General features: G+C 36.3%; 1 protein-coding gene across 4 annotated transcripts in view; it reads right to left on the bottom strand.

Annotated features, from left to right (window-relative positions):
* The window catches only part of LOC132033855 (protein GIGANTEA-like), a 34,043-nt gene that overhangs the window by 2,441 nt on the left and 11,443 nt on the right, over positions 1-20,159 (bottom strand). For 3 of the 4 annotated variants that reach the window (XM_059423978.1, XM_059423979.1, XM_059423980.1), the window contains exons 3-11: positions 18,906-18,977; positions 18,733-18,787; positions 18,466-18,608; positions 18,086-18,339; positions 13,975-14,030; positions 7,415-7,655; positions 7,189-7,339; positions 5,438-5,614; positions 3,780-5,312 (exon numbers count right to left, since the gene is read on the bottom strand). In XM_059423978.1, the coding sequence (XP_059279961.1) occupies positions 3,780-5,312; positions 5,438-5,614; positions 7,189-7,339; positions 7,415-7,655; positions 13,975-14,030; positions 18,086-18,339; positions 18,466-18,608; positions 18,733-18,787; positions 18,906-18,977 (2,682 nt within the window). Of the gene's footprint in view, positions 1-3,779; positions 5,313-5,437; positions 5,615-7,188; positions 7,340-7,414; positions 7,656-13,974; positions 14,031-18,085; positions 18,340-18,465; positions 18,609-18,732; positions 18,788-18,905; positions 18,978-20,159 lie in introns of those variants that run through there. The other variant, XM_059423981.1, reaches the window with a different exon arrangement.

The following is a 20,159-nucleotide window of genomic DNA, read 5'->3' as shown; positions in this document are numbered from 1 at the left end:
ACACAAAGTATGGGCTATGTGGCATAAATATTTTCAAAAATAGACATAGAGCGTAATTTTCCCGAAATACATCTCAAACAACTTTTTCAATCTTTCATCACTATTTCAAATAATGATGAAGTATTTGCACAATTGCACATACTGATCCAAACTTCAACTTGCAAATAATGACTTCGAATATTTGCAAGTGAGTTATGGCCAAACATTAGTATCTTTACATGGTTCAAACAGCATAACAAGGGAATCAAACCCATGTATTTCAAGTGAAATAATGGTATTCAAAATGCTGTGAGACATTGAAATATTGGTTTGACTAATTCAAGTGAAATGATTTTTACTCACAAAATTTCTACTCTTTTTTCAAATGAAGTTGATGTCCAAACACAACTTCTCCCAAATATTCTGTTTCAAGATCAACTTCAATTACTCTATTTTTCAACTTCATCCAAATATTGACCAAGCACCTATTCAATAGGTTTCAAATTGAGTAATTATAAAGTTTCAAAAGGGAAAAGCTAGCTTTTGGGGCTGAGTTAGGCCCAAGATCATTTCTTAACAACCACTATTCCGTCCACTCCCAATATCAACTGCCAGTCTACCACTAACCATCACTCTCCGCCACAATTGGCCGTCACCACCAATAGCCACAATTTACGATCATCCCACCAACCACCATTACCACACAACCATCAATCACTACAAAACCACCATCAGCCACAACTATATATCAGCTACGTTCTGCTATCAATCATCACCACCATCATTAGCTTGCAATATCATCCACCATAATTATCAATCACCACAATTAACCACAACTATCAGCCCCCATTACCACTTGCTAGTATGTACCCACAACTACCATCGCCACCAGCAACCACCACAATTTTTCTAAAAATAATTTGTTAATATTATATAAGATTAATTAGTATTTTATATCTATTATTTTTAAATAAAACAAGTTTTATATTTAGATGTTAAAATAAACAAAGAGTCTCAATTATTTAGTATTGAAATCTTAATTTTTAGATCTATATTCAGCTTTAAATGTCTTTAACCTTAATTCACGTCTTAATGTTCAGAACATTCAGATTCAAACGACTTAATTTTATAAAAACAAATGAGGCCTAAGAGGCCTATGGATTAAATATGGAATTTGTATACTACACATCACATCAAACATAACCAAACTCTATTGGCTTCATTAGATCCTCGAGGTATACTCGCATAATTTTCTCTGCAAACTTAAGATTGTTAAGAAGGGAAGTTCAGCCTTAAGGATAGAGACAACATTAGATGTCTTGAAACCATTGTTCTTTCCTTGAGTATATTCGGCACTTCATATTTTTGTTCTTACTACTTTTCCCTACACTAGAGGTGGAGTTCGTGCTCTACTATTCTCCATCTTCCTTATAAGTAAAATATTTTATTAAAAAAAAAGTACCAAGTTGGTACTGAAAAAAGTACAGGACTAGCAGCAAACTCTTTAATCCATACTAGATATTATCTCCTAGCAAGTAAAAAAAAGTCCAAATACTTCTCCATCCTATCTATATCACTGCTATCACACCAAAAGTACAGATTTTTAATGCATTTGTTTTGTACTCTAGCAATCTGTAACTTCTTCCCATCAAAGCATGCCTTGTTTCTTTCCAGCCATAAGGTCCACACTATGCAATTGGGAATAGTTCTCCGTATTGGCTTTAAACTCTTTTTAACCTCCTGAGATTGCCACACTTCCAACAAGCTACTAATTTTCTCTGGTAACACCAAAGATATGCCCATTATGCTAAAGAAAAGTTCCCAACATTGCCTTGAAAATCTGCAATGCAAGAAAAGATGTTCAACTGTTTCCTCCTCTGAATTGCAGAAATAGCATCTACTACACAATGAAAAACCTCCCCTTTGTAACTTGTGCTGTGTTTGGCAAGCATCCCTAGCTGCTAACCAACCAAGAAAGCTGCTTTCATAGGTGCTTTGGTTTTCCAAATCATCTTCCATGGCCAGTTAGGAATTCCTTGATTGCAACAACATTTTGTTGCAGTTATTGCTGAGAATACCTTATCCCTGCTGTTGACCCAAACTAGCCTGTCTGCTCTGTCTTGTTCTATTGAGCATGAGTTCAATTGTTGAAGTAGTTGGCAAAAACTGTCTCCCAGTCATTTAGATTTCTTCTTAAGGTAACACTCCATCCAGTTGCTGAATTAAATTCTACAATTTAAACCTCTTTATTCGAGGCACAGTTGAACAAGTCTGGAAACATGCTCTTGAAGCTCTCATTTCCACACCAAGTGCCCATCCAAAATTTAATCCTCCTACCATTTCCCACTTCCAATCTAGTGAACTGTAGAAATTCATCCCACCAACCACTAATCATCTTCCAGATTCCCCCGCAGCTTTTCAATTGTGAAGGATTTTGTTTCCACCCTACCTTTGCACCATATATAGCATCCAAAACTTGCTGCCAAATCTCATCACTTTCCTTACTATATCTCCAGATCCATTTAAAAAGTAAACTCTTATTATGCCTTTTTAGATTCCTTACACCCAGTCCACCATCCTTCTTCTCTTTAATAACCATTTGCCACTTGATCAGATGAGTCTTTTTTCTGTTTGAGTTTCCATCCCACAGAAAGTCTCTCCTTACAGAGTCTAATTTCCTTTCAACTAGTATAGGCATACTAATTTCATCCATCTTCCTTAACATGATCTTTTCCTATGATTGATAACTATGGAAAAGAAAGGAAGGAAAACTACGAGGGAAAAATAGGCATAAAAAATTGGTCGGCCAAGTAAGTTATCTCTCTACCCGTTCTTCTTCCTTTTGTCAAACCATGACAGTGGAGAGTGCAAATTGAAAGATTTATCCTGTTTTATACACTCTGGTGATAAACAACAAATGCTTGGTTGCTGACTGATTTGTAGATGCTGGATGGGATATACCTTTCAGAAGGTATTTAATGATTGGGAGATTGATGAAATACGTGAACTATTGAATCTATTTAAGGCAGTTACTCTGGATGATAGCAAAAGGGGTAAGCAGATCTGTTTGGTAAATAAAAGTGGGGAGTTTTATAGTGAAAAACTGCGATAATATGATGTCGAAGCAGGCTGGAAACTGGGAGACTGATTAGCCCTGGAAAGTCATATGGAAAACAAAAGCCTCTCTCCCAGGGTTGCATTTTTGGATGGATAGCTGCAAAAATGCTTGCATAGCACACGACACCAGATAGAAGAGAAGAATTTCAGTGTGCAGCAGGTATATGTTTTGTGAAAACAACTAATTACCTAATACTACACTGTGATTGGACCTGGCAGATTTGGACTTCATTTTTGTGTGTTTGTGGGGTGATGCCAAAATTGTTCTAATTTTCAGCCAACAGAATAGAGTATTAGCAAATAGAATCTCTACCTATCACGAAAGCTCTATGCGGAAGGGGGTCAGGGGGAGGAAAAGAATGTCATTCAAAAACACGTGAAGAAGGAAAGTCAAAACATATTTTCCGAACTTTCAAGGTTACTGATCTCCTTAAATTTCAAGCGGTTACCTATACTCTAAAAGTCACACGGTCTTCAAATCTTTTCTTTTTATGCCAAAACTATGGACCAAACAACAATTTGAAACTTACAAGTTAGAATGATCATGGGATGGTCAAGTTCAAAAACGCCATATAACTAGCTCTAGCATTGCAGTCACCATATTATATGCTTTCAGGTATACATTATTTTATTTCAAATTAAACACTATATAATCTAATATCATGAAGTAAGCTGGTGGATACCTGTCTCCATCCCTGCTGAGCGGAAGTGCTTTCTGCACTTGGTTGTGTTTCAGGTGATGCAATTAACTTGTGCCACAGCAACGAGACAACAGAAAAACATATTTCTTGTTTCTCTGCGAGTACCGACTTTATAAGATCTTCTGCATTGCAATTGAATCCTATATGCCTGTCCATTGTCAGAAAGTTGGCCAAATCTGAGGCATCTAAAGGAAAACTTGTGATACCTTTACCACTGCTGCACTGTGCAACCTCGCTTGAGTGTAAAACTCTCTCACTCATAGTTAAAGTTTTACAATCAGTTGAGTGTTTGCACTCAAGCAACGATGACTGTCCTGCAATTGCGCAGGTGCAATTGCTATATTTATTATGTTTTCTCCCATTCAAGCACAAGCTTCTTTTCTTAAGAACAGGTGCAGGTATTAGGTGTGCTTCCAATGGTTCGGCCTTATTGACAATTGATGCAACAACTTTGCTATGAATATCAATGAGGTTATACAGTGAAGATGCTCTGGAGTGAATTTCACTATCCCACTTACACCTTATTAAGACCGAAAGAGCATGCATGCAAGCCTTGGAGCGTCTAAACAGATCAGAAATATGAGCAGCTACCATAGCTGCAGCAACTATCTCATTTGAGCTGTAGCTCCATGAAGTTCCAATAGATGATGGTTTCAAAGAGAAAAGAGCCTCCAGAATTGCCAATATCCTACGAGTGTGACAGACAGCAGAATTAATCCCATTTTTTAACTCAATAGACGAATCATTTGCATGCTTTGCAGCACCCAGGATGGTTTTTGGATCCGAGTAATTACTCCCTCTTGAAAGCAAAGGGAAGAGTTGAAGTTCACATGAAAGAGCACAGACAGCAGCAAGAACATAAGAATCAAACGCTGAAACGGGTCCTTGTTTTTTCACTTTCTTGGTTCTTTTTTCTTTCTGCTTTCCATTGGTTTCCAGTGAGTCTGAACCTGTTTCACTAGGTTGGTGAGAATCTTCACCTACAGGCCTTCTGCTCCCATTTACTTTTGCATCGTGACTGACACATACAGTTAAGACTACAAAAAGAAGACGAGAAGCAAGCTCTACAGAAGCACATGACTCCAAGAACAATGAATGAACCATTGTTCGCAATTCTGCCACAGCAAGGTTTTTGGAGGCAGAGCCAAAGATGTATCTGGTTTTTCTAATTTCCTCTCTGGAGAACTCAGATGGGAACGTTCTCTGGAGAATTGCTTCCACTGTGGCCACAAATATTTTCATGAGACAAGTTTCGGATGGACTCCCACAAGGAAGATACTCAAGAACTTTAAGTAGTGGTATATACAGGTTCCATGATAAAATAGGTGGTTGCAGGGGGGTGGCAACTATAATTTCAGGAAGATCAACAGCTGATGAACTTAAAGGAATTAAGCCATAAGCAGCTTCCCATATGGTGCATATTCTCCATTCAACCTCAGGCCCATGTGCACAAAGCATTGATGCAATCCCTTGCGCAGTGGCTTCAACTGTGGCTTCTACTGCAGGCACTTCTCTCTGAAGAACATTTCATGATTGGTAGTCACTATCAAAAACAACTACTTGATAAATTTGGAAGAGTTCTGCAGAAAGTCCAGATTTACCACAAACATGACATTCAATTTTCAAACCAATGGATATACCTGTTCGTGTTGAACTTCAATTCCTTCAACTTGCCTTAATGGAGGAAAGAGCAGAGCAGGTTGTGAAAGTACTCGAAAAAGTAAAGCAGCTGCAGCATCTGCAGCAATGCCTGCTCTCATGGACATGACAATTCCAATTGCACGCAAGAAATGCAAATGCATCCAATTCCTAGGAAGCTTCAGCAATACATCGAAGGTTAGAAATTCTACATGTAAATCGGAAACAACTAATATTAAGACACGACAAATTCAATTAGTGGAGTATTAAATCAGGTATACTAGGATTTGATATGGTAGCCTTCCATACTTAACGATATAATTTTTGATGGCGCATACAAGAGTTAATAATTTCTCCAAAGGACTTCATAGAAAGCTGAGAACAAAACTGATAAATGGCAATGTGCAAGAAGGCCAGCGATTACAAATTGGCTTTATTGAAGGTAGGCAAGATTAATTCAGTTTGTGAAATTGAAATGAAAGCAAAATAGAGATCAATTCTCATCAGATGAGCAAGTTCCTTGTGATTTATATGATGCATCTAAAGAGTGTAGGCATAGTATGCAATGACTCGGGGAAAAGGAAGCATGGAAACAATATAATATAATATCTACAATTCATGGTACACCCCACGTTATGGATGCAGGATTAATTGATGTGATATAATTTTATCACAAAAATGGAGTCTGTTGATACACCTAGGAGGCTAAGACCATCCTACATGGCAAGTACCTTAAGAAATTATGGTAGAAGAATAGACTATCATATGATGGATATAAGGCCACAATATAATATATCTTATCCTCCAGGTTCAACATTCAAATCTCAAATTGTTCATTTTTTTTTTTATTTTAAAAAAAAAAAAAAAAAAAAATACAATGAATCCTCATTCATTGGGTTATTCTTTGGATACTGAGATCATCCACAAGTGAAAGACTGTTAAAGGTAGCTATTATATTAGTCTACAAGAAGAGCCTGATGTCAGGAAGTCATCAGATCTTCCGAACCTTTGGAGCCGAACCACAAATTTAAATTTCCTGAAATTCCAATTTTACAAAGATGACCTATTAGCTGAAGCTGATATTAATCTAGATATGGCAGGTATTCATATCTGACTTAGGGCTTTACTGAGCCTTCGGAATCTTCAGGAAGAACCTTAATAACTAGCATCTAGCCCTTGAAACATGAATATGAAGCCTCATCGCTATAGATTCTAGAAAGTAGGGAAAGGAAGAGGGAGTGAGGCAAACAACAAAAGGAAGGAAATAAAAAAGTGTGAAAAAAGTTATTTATTTCATCTGACATGCTTGAAAATGGAGTCTGTATAGAAACTATTATTAGACTTTGTTATAGATGTTAATCATACCCATTAAGTGATTATAAAAATAAGAAAAAAATAAAAAACGCACTTAATGGTTAAGATATGAATAATTAAGATGCAGACCAAAAAAGGAGACTTATTGACTGAGATCTGAATGATTAAGATTAAGACATTCATTAAGTACAAACAAATGAGGCCTAAATCGGAATCATAGCATACTAGTTGTGGACGGGCTTGTATGCATTGACAGGCTTTTATGTAATTCATACTGTAAAGAATTCAATTTTGTGCCCAACAGATTGAGACAGTTCAAAAGTACCAGCATACAGTTGTATATAGAACCCCCCAAAGGAAAAGCTGGGAAAATGATAAAGATGGAACCCCTCTACAAGAACTTGTTCAAACTACTTCGGTTAAAAAATTTATAACTTACCCGCAAGCCAGAAGCATAATCTTCAGCTGCTCGAAGAAGTTCCACTAGCTGAACAGCAGCATCAAGTGCATCTGGAGCCCAGGATGGTGGAGCTTCTAGAAGTCCAAGAAGAAGTCTCTGGGTGGCACTTGGAGTAGCAATTGCATAGTATCTAATCCAGAAGCAGATGTTAAAGATCACTTTCCTCTGTCAAAAGTTCTAAAAGTAAGCTAACTAATGCTCTTACCGATGAAACAATCGTGCATATGGCTCAAGTGCTGGTAGCCCTGCAACAAGATGCTCATCCATAGGTGTTGTAGGAGGTGGAAGCAGAAGAGCAGGGACGGCAGCTGCAGTCAAGGTAGCAGTCTCATAACGAGCAACTTCTTCATCACAAACACTTAAAATAACACCAGCACCATTGGCAACTGCCCACCTCGGAGTTGAAGGGATTAACTGAGGATGCTTTCCAGAGCCACGAGAAGAAGCTAAGATAAAATGCTGAGTCAATAAAGTACACCACAATTCTAAAGTATGAATATTCTCTCAAAATAGTAGCTCATACTTCCACACAAAAATAAATTTATTGGTGTAATAGGAGGGATACAACAAAAGAAGAAAATGAAAAGAAAGAATGCAGAAGCATCAAACATATAAAACAATTCATACAACTTCCAATGCAAACTTTCAAATATGTAGAGAGCTTAGATTTTCCACCTAGAAATTGGTAGGCCTTTTCTCTCTATGAGGTACCTAAAATTTTGTCACAAGGAGAAAGGAATCCAGCATGGCTTTCAATAAATTGGACGGAGATAAAGTTGTTCTACATGCCCCGTTATTCAAGTGAACTGTTTTAGATTAGCTAAAATGCAAACAGTAACACTCAAGTTTTATACAGTGTTGCATGTGTAAGTTTCCCACATTGGACAAATGTAAATATAAAAAATGTAAAGTGTGACTATTAAAGGATTCACTCATAAGACATTTCTGTCATGCATTTCAGTTCTCTCATATTTCTCAAATAGTATCCGAACAAATCCGGAATCAGGTTCCACACCCTATTTTTTCTTGTATCTCGTATTTTTCAGAGTACTTGTTTTGTTCATCACCCGATCCCTGGACGATATAAAATAGCCCCTAGAGCTTTCAAGTGTGTGTTTCTTGATTACTCTTGGGTTCAAAAGGGTTATTGTTGCTACTCACTCGACCTCTGTCAATGCATTAAGTTAGCCAATTTCACCTTATTTGAAACTCAACCTATTCACACAGTTTTCTTCTAGCCATCTTAAAACTCTATGTTCTTAATTCTTATCCGCACAATTTCCGCTTCAGGAACCTATCGGCGCCTCTACTGCATCTTCTCCATAGGGTCACTGCTCTTCTTACCATTGCAACCAACATTTGACATCAGGTCAGGATGATTTACACTGTCCACCGAGCGCTTTCCTTGTTGTGGAACTGCTTCTTACAAAGTCCTCTGATGACTGTTTGATATGGTATTTGTTTTTCTCGTAATCATCATCTACTTTTTTGACTTGTCTTTATTATCATCATGTTTTGTTCTTGTGTTGTCCGTCTTATGTCTTTGTTCCAAAGTCCATAGGTAAAGCTCTTTCTATTGGAGTTGGCAACATGTTATGACTGAGAAAATAACTTCTTTACAATTTAGTACTGCTTGAATGCTGGTTCGCTTGCCTCCCGTAAATTTCAATGTTGGTTATTCGTGGAGTACACAATGAATGATGATCCAGACGATCAGGTTGACCAGTATAAGGCTCGTTTGGTTGCTAAAGGTTATCCACAAACATTTTGACTTGACTACGGTGATAAATTCTCCCTCTTGGCTAAGATTGCTTCCATCCTCATCATATCAAGAATATATTTCTTCATAGGGGTAAATATATTTCTTCACATGGTTCTTGAGGATGAAGTATACAAGAAGATGTTGCTAAGGGGAAAACTAATGGTTTTTCATGCCGGTTTTGGATAGATCTTTTATGGTCTAAATCAGTCTCCTCAGCACGGATTGTCTAGTTCTGCATAGCTGTTGAAAAATGTGACATGATCAACAATAAGGCATATCATTTTGCATTTAATTCACGTTATACTCCAGTCTAAATATTTATCACTATTAGTGATCTAATGTTGAAGTTACAATAGTATAGACAGTGATCAAGATGGTACTGCTAACTTGAAATGATATTACGTTCCAAGCTGGGGACCTAGGTATGATGGAGCACTTCTTAGGTATTGAGGCTGCTCAATCCATCAGAAATTGACATGAGCATAGACATTCTCCTCACATTCTTAAGGAGAAAACCATGAATGATTTTAAACCTATATATATTCTTACGGATCCAAGTGTTAACTTTCTACCAGGTTAGAAGAAGCTTCTTACTGATCTGGAGAAATATAAGAGGTTAGTTGGCAAGTAGATGCTCTCACAAGTGACCAAGCCTGATATTACCTTCCAAATGAATTTTGTGAGTCAATTTTAGGATTCGCAGTGTGATTCTTTTATAAGGTAAAATAATTATATTGGTAATGGGAAGAGAACTCCTGTATACAAGTGATATATCAAAAAGTAGAGGATACAAAAGAATACAATTATCTAGGAAAGAAACCCAATCTTTTATAAAAATTTGGAATCTCATGGGTACACCAAAAAGAAAAAAGGGACAAGAGGCTATTTCTCAAATACACAAAGTCATTTTCTATCCTTCAAAAGCTATCCTGAAGTTTCGCAATGTGAAGATCGTTGGGATGCAATGGTTTGTCCTTCATTATAGAAATATGCTTTAGGAAAAGGAATACTCTATAAGGCTCAAAGATACAAATTGGGTTGGGTCACATTCTAATAGATGCTTTGCTTCTGGATATTTTGTTCTAGTTAGAGGCAGTTGATGGTCATAATAACCAAAATGTGCTTGCAAGATCTTATATAGAAGCAGAATATCATGACATGACAATGACAACTTGCGAACTCTTACAAAAATGTTGTATCACTAACCTAATACTGAATAAAAAATGATTGGCTATTATTTGACCTTGTAAATTTAAAAATATATTTAGTTAAATATTATTGTGAAGCTCTTTTATTACAATGCTTTAAAGATCAACCAAACGGCACAAGCATGGTGCATATGATAAACAAATTTCTATCTTAAATAACCTGTACTAACCAGGGGCGAACCTAGTGCATTAGTTATGGGTTTGTCCGAACGTGGTTCAAGACCATGTATATATGTTAGAACTGAATTAGTTAAAAATAGAATTTGAACCCAGTAAATCAAATGGGTTGTGGTAGAATTCCGAACTCGGACCCATAAAGTTCAATCCTGGATCCGCCTTTAGTACAAACACAGTATGTATTATAGTACCAAGCAAAAGCAATATGTTAAAAGAACAACATATAGCAGTGTAGAACAACAAATTTTTCATAATTGATATGATTGAGTAGTTCAAACTCAATGCTCTCAGCTAAATTATTAGCATGGGCAAACAAAATGTGGTATTTTTACCATGAACTTCACAAATATAAATATCCCGGTAATTCAGAAATTTCATAAATGCAGTCCAAAATATAAAATTATAAAACTTATGTATGTTTTAAAAGGCGTGGGCGTGAGGCGTCTTACTTAACACGGGGCGAGGCGTAAGCCCCATGGACTTTAATTTTAGCATTTTATAAATAAATAAATAAATAAATAAATAACAAAAAATAAATTACATTATATTATAGAAAATTAAAAAAAAATTGTAAAATTAGTGGGAAAATATAAATATCTATACAAACATTGCATATGCACAAAGATTACAAAAGATTTTATTATTACTTAAAAAGTAAAAGACATAAAGATACATTGAACCTATACCATGTCTATGATGGAAACTTAGAGTTGTAAAAATGATACATTAGTTCCTGATAATTCAAAAAATAGAAATGAAAATAATAAAAGTTATTGTGTGATGACGTAAAACTAGAAAATAAATCCTCATTATAATACAAACAAAATCTTTTTTTAATAGTGTCTCCAGAATAATATCTAAACTAGAGTGGTACTAAAAGAAATTCTAAAATAAAAAACTAACAAAAGAACAACTTAAAGAAAGCAAAAACAAAAAAGACTCGGAGAAAAAGAAGCAAAAGAAGGAAGCTGCAAGCACAAAAGTAGAGCAATCGGTCAGGGATAAAACTCTTGCACTGTAATTTGACTTTTGAATTCTTTTTAGTTTGAGAATTTTATGAATTAAATTTTGAGTATTTAGTATTAAAAGTGATATATTAAGCAATTTTAGCTCCAATTAGGATAAGTTCTCTGAGCTTACGCCTCAAAAAATATAAGCCCAGAAAGTTGTAACATATGCCTAAGCAAACGCCCAGAAGTTGGGACTTACGACCCACGATCCTTGTGTCCGCCAGTACACCTCAGTGCATTTTTAGTGTGCTGTGCCCCAGGGCTCGCCTAGGAAATGCCTTTTGAAACACTAATCATCACTACCAAATTAAATCCTGCGAAGCTTACATTGAAGAAATCTGAATATTTGATTAATGGATTGAAACGAGTCTTTCTAGTATTATATTGATTCTTAATTCTTTGAGATTTACAATTTTCTTCCTTTTACTCTACTGGACGGGATCCTAACCCCATATGCATAGTTTTTTTCTTTGAAAATGAAAAAAATTGGTATTAATACAATTCAAAACAAAACAAATCCCGGGACTTAATAAATTGTAAAAAATAAAGCCACTGCCTAATGATGAAGGAAAAGGGTATTTCATGCCTGTCAAAAGTCAAGAAAGGGCACAAACCCCAGAAGACATCTTAGTTTACACTAGAGGTGGCAAATGGACCGTTTGGGCTGAAGTAGCGTGGCTCAAGATGGGCTGAACCAATAGATGGGCCAATGCCCAACCCTGGCCAAACCTTGTTTAGCCTAAGATGGGCTAAATGATGGTCATAACCCAACCCACCCAGCTTAATCCACTTTTTTAAACATTTTGAGAAACTAAAAGAATCGAAAATTTTCTCTCGCTCATGCTTTTCCAAATACATGGTGTTCTGAAAATCAAATCTAAATACTTTTTGGATAAAAAAAATAAAAAAATAAAAAACTCAAGCGTATGCTTTCACTCAAAATAATAAAGATACTGTAAATATTTCCTCATAAGTTATCCCAATACATAAATTCTATTCGGAGTTAAAAAAAAAAATAAAGATTATTTAAAAAAATAATAAAAATTAAAAAACAAAAAATTATTAATTTAAAAAAAAAAGGTTAATCACGTTTTGCAGCTGTTACACTTTTGAATGGGAGGCAGTTGATGGGTCAGTTTGGGTTCATTTGATGGGTCACTTTGGGCTGATGATTTATGATGGGTTAACTTGGGCTTAGCCCAAATCAGCCCATCTTCAAAATCACTCTAGCCCAAACCCATTAAAATTTAGCCGGGTTAGATCGGTTTGGGCTAATTTTGTCACCCTATTTTACACTCTTAAAAACAAGAACCCATCTTCAAAATCACTCTAGCCCAAACCCATTAAAACTTGGCCGGGTTAGATGGGTTTGGGCTAATTTTGTCACCCCAGTTTACACTCTTAAAAACAAGAACAAAAATGGGTCAAAACGACCTAACCTATTGGATTTTGTCTTAAAATTACCCACCGTCCCCTAAAAACCCATCATTATTTTCTAGCTTAAAACTACCCCCTAAAACTAACGGTTGACTTGTTGGTTTAGTGGGGCTTTATAAAAATACACGTGGCACTTCTCTATTGGTCAGGGGTTTATTAAAATTCGGGAAGGTTGGGTTTATGGGGTGGGTTGGATCTTATTTCTTTTTTTGGCTCCACATAACCAACAGAGAAGTGCCACATGTATTTCTATGAAGTCCTAACAAGCCAACAAGTCAGCCGCTAGTTCTAGGGGTAGTTTTAAGCTAGAAAAAATGGTGGGGTTTTTAGGGTACAATAGGGTAGGAGGATAATTTTAAGCTATGTTGCTCAGACTCTCCAAAAATGCAACCGAACCCGTGTCGGATCCTTCCAAAATGTACGACTTTTGGAGTATCCGACACGCACCCATTGGCATTTTCGAAGAGTCCAAGTAACATAGATTTTAAGACAAAACCAATAGGTTAGGGGTAGTTTTGACCCTTTTCCAAAACAACAATGAAGTTTTCACATAATTCTAATACAAGAGCCCCAAAAGAGTAGGGAGATGATTTGTCATCTCCAAACCCAATATTGTAAGCAATTGAGGGAACTGGAGTGAACTACTCTCGAAAATCCTACCCCTTATGCATGGTTCAAAAATACTCACAGGAAAAAAGTTATAGTTACTTTATACAATTCAAATAAGTAAGATTTATATAAGTAATCTTACTCGATTTAAAATTCCTAAATATTAGGAGTTCCTACATAGTTCAAACAAGGAAGAATTTAATAACTAAAACTTTAGTTAATTTCAATGTCCTATATGTAAGAATGTAATTAAATGACAATTTTGTCAGCGTGAAATCTATTTTTAAAGGATAAAAAGGCGATCAATATTTTGCATTGGGATTTCGTGTTTTTTATAGTATAGACTAGGCTAGGACAATAGATGTGGTAACTAAAAGGATGTCAGCAAACTATCCTCAGGTTTTATTAGTAAGGTCTGAGAAGACTTTTAGCCTACAATAGACACATTCATTCAAACAAATTATCAGTAAGAATTTCAAGCTAGCTATTTAGAACTGAAAACTGAATGTGCAGTTCTTGAACCATAAAACAGACAGAAATCCAAGAAATGAAGTTCACATACCAGTTGATGGTGGCTTTAGTTCTCCAGCAGCATACTTTCCCATGACACCACCACACCTACATATGCATGAATCATTTTGCTACATCAATAGCATGATAATGTAGTTCAAACTTCCTATTATCATCGATCTCTAGCTGTCTATGAAATAGTCTAAGAACATCATTTAATGAGAAAACATTCAGGTCAATAAAAGACATAAAGTTCTTTAACTAGAGAAGCACCAAAAACAGATTAAACAAAGTAAGCATCGGGACAAGGGATAAAAGAAATAGATGGACCAAACCGCAGAAGCGAGCCTTGAGTTTGTGGTGCTACATATATGTACTATCCATGAAAAGCTTTTTCAGTATGGGCACAAGCATAAAATAGAGTTGTGTTTCAGTGTGACAGGCACAGCGATAAATGAAAGTTTTAGTGAAAGTTATTCAAAAACAAGAAAGCTTGAGAAAGCATGTCATGTGGGACTTTGGAGATAATCCCCATGCACTAGTATAGACAAATAAATAGACCAACCTTGGGAAAGTCTCTTGATTAAAGGGCAGAAAGAGAAGCTCTACCTTCTCTGTGGAAGAGTTATTACAGATGTTTTTCAAATAAATACTGGTCTGAAACTTCGATTGTCTATAGGAAAGATGGAAATATTTTCAAGAATTGAAGACAGAATTCTGCTGAACAAGAAGACCAGTTGCAGATAGGACAGTGCAAATAGTAGTTGCAACTTTCTGAGTAGATTCGGGAACGGTGGTTAAAGATATAAGAGGATACTATAGCAGCCTAACTACGCCAACTGTCAGTGCATTACAGTACCTGAGTTATTGCTGTACTACTGTAGACTGCCGCACTGTATATAATTACTATAGCATGTTGAGTTACTGTAACAGAATTACTTTATTTATGGCTTCACCAACAATGGCCAGCTCTGACTCTTGAAGGAGACTGCTGCCACATGAAATCAGGTAACTAAATATTGTTTTCGGGAATGGACAAAAATTACCTTTAAACTATTGCAAATAGAGCAACTTTACCCTCTGTTATCTTTTGGAATCAGAAATGTCCTCGCCGTTATTTTATTGGCTCACAATTGCCTCCTCACTAATAGACTTCCAGCTTGGACAAACAGCTTAAGAAATACTTAAATTTTTTGCTGAAATGGATGCTCATTTGTCCAGATTTCGCAAATTTAATTTTCGTTTTTCTTTCTCTTCTCTCTCTCTTCTTTTTAATTCTTTCTTCTAATTCATTCTTCCTGGTTTCCTACTTCTCTTCCTGTAAGAGAATCCAAGCTAGAAATGACTTCCAAATTAAGTATCAATTCAAAATTTCCATTCATTAAACTAATTTAACAGCAAAAAAGAAAGTGTACAGATCAATATCAATTGAGGGAGTCAGTAATGGCGGCTTACCGTCTATTGTTCACAAATGGGTCGTGATCATTCAATGGTGCTTGGGTTGTTTACATGGCAAAGGAGAAATCTTTTGCAACTGGGTTGTTGATTTTTCTTCAAATTTTAAGAAAATTCAGGCTCTTTTTTCTAGTGGGTTTGGGTCAGTTAATGGTGTTAAGCTACTTTACGTTGCAATGGAAAAAAATTTTGCGACTGTGAGATTGATTTTTGTCAAAAATAGGCTATTTTCATGTGGGTCTTTTTTTGCTCAAGTAAAAGATTTCATTGATACTAACAAGACCAACTTGGCCATATACAAGTGCTATACCAAAAAGAGGAGAAACCTACAAAATCTATACAAACAGGAACTACGTGGGTGCACCAAAAGAAAATAAGGGGTCGGAGGCTACTCCTCAATTTAGCAAAGCTCATCTCCACCCCTTCAAAAGCTCTCCTATTTCTCTCTGTCCAAATGACCCACATTAACGCAAGAGGAGTAACATTCCAAGCCTTGCGCCTTCTTCTCCTAGCTCCACTCTTCCAGCTAAACATCAACTCCTTCACGGAACTTCATGTGGGTCTTAATCAACAAACACCAATGAAAAACCCACCGGTGGCAGAACCCGCATAAGTCAACAAACTTGTTTCAACTACACCACTACCTTCTCTCTTCCTTTCACGACCAAGAAACCTCCATGGCCACCACTACACTTGGTGAACTTAATCTTTATTCTCTCATCAATTTCTCCGTCGGCTAACCAATTTTCACTAAAATGGTGAACTTAATCTCAGCCATGAAATTTTTGTGATGATTCTGGACTTCGAATTTTAAAAAAAAAAAAAAAAAAAAAAAGGGAGGCGAATATGTTTTTGTTGATGAACTTGGGATGTTTTCCGATGGTTCTTTTTACGGGCAAGGGTGGGTTGTTTTGAATGAGTTTCCAGTGAGTATTTTTCATAGGTGGATGAGGAGCAAGTTTTTTCACCCCTTTATTTTAGATGGGTCTTGGGTTATAAAATGGGTTAATGGGTAATGAAACAAGTTAATGGTTCTTTCATCCATGTCAATTGCTCAGTTGGACAACCGTTATATCTGAGGGCAAGTCTGGCCCATTTTTTAGAAGGCCAGGACATCTTTTATGCCAAAAGATAATGAGGGTAAAAGTGCTATATTTTCGATAGTTTAAGGGTGTAATTTTGGCCCTTTTTTCTTTTTTGATGAAACACAACTACAACTCTACAAGATATTTTTTTGAAATTGGTAACTGTATCTATATTTCATCCTGATCAAAACAGTACATAGGTTGTACTGAACCATATTTACAAAAGTATTCCTACTTTCTGAGATCCTACTCCTACATTGAATCTAATACATCAATGATGGAGACTGTATCATTGGAATAGACCTGATTACACCAGAAACATAATAACATAATACAATTCAGCTTGATTTTCTGCATACTATTTTCTACATTTTCAAAACACCTAGAGTTTCTGCATATTATTTTCTACTCTACAAGATATTCTTGGTTTCATTAAAAGATGTTGAGAGGACGAGACACATAATATCACATCTAGGAACTGGTAAATCTAGAGTTCAATAGTAGAACATGAAAAACCCATCTCAAACAACCATTCTCTTATTTTAATCATCTGTGTGTACTATTTTGTACCTTTTGTTGAATGTAGTCATTTTCTTTGTATGACGGTAGTTTCTGGGCTGCGCGGTGAATGTGGTCATTTTAAATCTTGTCTAATCTTATATGAGCGCACATCTATCTTAGCATCCACATCTCTGCAGCATTCATCTTGGAGATATGTTGGACTTTGAAGGACCGATATTCACTCTTATACAACATCACAACCAGCCTAGACACCTTACCTTGCCTTTCCCTTTGGTGAGTGTCATTCTATCACATAACGCTCCAATAGTAGTAGTCCATTTCAACCATGCTATTGTGATTCTATGTGTCACTTCTTCATTATCTACCATTCTCCTGGACATCATGCCTACATATCTTAATTGTTTGCATTTAGGCACCGCAATCCCATCAAATCTCACCTCAATTCACTCTTCTTATGTTGGCTAAACTTTTTTGCTTTTATAATAGTGGTGTCCGGGTCAGCTTACGCTCACTTCGACTAATTCCACGGGGTACTTGCTACCTCCCAGCAGCATGTGTACCGAGTAAATTTATCCCTCAAGACTTGGACAGATGAGAAGAAATCACCTGGTGTTTCTTCCTCCGTTAGGATTTCAACCTAAGACCTCATAATTCTCAATCCACTTCATTGACCACTAGGCCACACCCTTGAGTGACTTATGCTGACTAAACTTGCAGTGTGCATAGTTAGTCTTCTTCTAGTATTCTACTTATCCTAGAACTCTTACTCTAGAGTGCTGCTCTATAGTTCAAGCTTTTGATTGACAATCTCGCTAGTTTCGTCAATTTGTGCAATATCATATGCAAAAGCATACACCACGAGATGTCATCCTATATAATGTTTGTTAGCTCATTAATAACTTGGGTAACCAAGTAGGGGCTCAATGCCTTCACAAAAAGCTTCTAGAGAAAGTGCCAGCAAGCATGCAATACTAGAAATAACAAGAGTAGAAAAGTTATATGAGTTAATGACTAGTAATGACTAGTCCTTCATCTTGATGAAATTTAAATATAATGAAAAAGTCAAGGATAGGCGACCATGTAGACATACTGCACACTTACCAACGGAAGTAATCACTTCTAATACCTAGAGGTGCGGCGAGCAGTATATCAGTAATCCATGGAGACAATGGCCTCAGCGTTTTCCTCTCATGATGCACTGAAGGCATAGTAGGTTCGCTATCAGCAGTTTTACTTGTTGAAGCATGGATTCCTCCGCTGCCCTGTTGCACAACTTTGTAAATCGGGCGGTTGTAATGTGTCAAAATTCGTAGAATCTCTCCACATGCAAGAGCCCACTGTTCTGAATATTCCTTCTGCATTTAAGAGCAAAGAATTAGTATGAAAGACTCCTATTTTGCAAGAACTAGAATGTTTGCTAGAAAGACCATTGTATTCACATGGCTCAATAATTCAAATTCATAGTTCAAGATTCTGAATACCTCACTGCTTGGGCAAACCAATGATATGAAAGAAGCAAAAGGTGGACAACTTTTATCATAGTCCAATGTGCCATCGATGATGCATGAAATAATTGGAAGAATTACAGCATGCCCATGCTCTGGGTGGTGAAGAACAAAAGTTGCTGGAAATCAGAAGCAATTAATCAAAAGGCAGATAAAACCAATCAAACTCACAAATACATGGGAGCAATAATCTTAATGCTGAACTTAAATCGTGGTTATCATCTGGATTAAGGATTATGATACCTAAAACATCATCAAAAAGTCTGTTTTCCTTGCATGGATACCGGTTCCGTATCAACTGCCGAGATAATACACATTATATTAGTTTTCCGGAATATTGAAAATATTCAACTAGGTAGAGAAAATTATGAAGAAAGAGTGTTGTTGGGAGGATAGTTTCTGATGTAACTACATACCTCAGCTATATCTTCAGGAAATTGTTCTGATGTGAACTGACCAAAGTACTCAACATAGGCAGTAATTTGAGCCTGCAAAGAGAATGAAGAAGGTTGTTATGACTGAAGATACAAATATCATATCAGAAGATAGAAAACAAAAGGAAAAACAAATATTCTTCTTTAGACATTTAAATGTTCAAGAAGATAATGCAATAACCACATCTATTACCTATTCAAATCTAAACAAAAAAAATAAAAATGCAAGGTCATAATGCAATGAGAAGGAGAGATACAATTCTCTCAGGTATTTATCGTCAAAGTTAACAGTAGTTTAATCCCCTGGCTTTACACACTTCAGGAGGAAGAAGCTCTCAGGTGATGGCCCTTTTTCCATCTGCCATCTCTCAGCAAGCGTGTATCTTTCTCTTTTGGTCTCACCTTTATTGGTCAGGCAGTGTGCATATTTATATATTGGTCTATTTTTCTTTCATGTAATTCCTGGCAGATATTAAACAGCAAAGACACCCTGAAAAGCAACTAGTTAGCTGTTACTTGTCTGCTCCAAGTGCATTGCAGACAATACTAATCCTATTTGAAAGTGCACCCAGGGGCGGAGCCAGACATAGCCAAGGGGGTTCTTCGGCAAAAAATTACACTGTTTATACATGGTTAAAATTATCTTTTATGTATATTTAGTACATGCTGAACCCCCTTCGACTTCTTCGTGAGTTCACTTATATAAATTTTGAACCCCCTCAGCAAAAATCCTGGTTCCGCCACTGAGTGCACCCCTTTATACCAACTAAGAAGTAGGGGTTGTAGTTCCACTCACTCTTAGACACAAAACAGTAACATCACCGACTTGCTAGACATACCATAAGAATTAATAATCAAATGGAAGACTGATAAACAAGCTTTCAAGCACTGCAACAATATCTGGAGTATATACTGAATACACCACGTATAAGTTTGTTAATGGCATTATCGGGCTTCCTTAGCCATACCATCCTAGGCTTCAGTTAGTAAGATCTAATAAATGAGATGATGGAAAGCAATCAAGACATAACGTAAAAGAGAGTAAGAGAAAGTTAAATCTCAGTATTAGATATTTCCAGAAACTAAAAGATAATCACAAAATACTGAAGCGTGCACCTTACATTGCATGCTTCATGTCCTATACTCCTATCTATTTAGTATCAAATCAGACTTTCTCCTTATGATCATATGTGGAACTACCTACTTCAATGTGCTCTCCTTCTATTGGTATAAAAA

Source organism: Lycium ferocissimum, chromosome 10 (assembly GCF_029784015.1).
Source record: "Lycium ferocissimum isolate CSIRO_LF1 chromosome 10, AGI_CSIRO_Lferr_CH_V1, whole genome shotgun sequence".
In the NCBI taxonomy this organism is placed as follows: domain Eukaryota; kingdom Viridiplantae; phylum Streptophyta; class Magnoliopsida; order Solanales; family Solanaceae; genus Lycium; species Lycium ferocissimum.
Note: the sequence above shows the minus strand (reverse complement) of the source record. Positions and strands in the feature narration are given on the sequence as shown.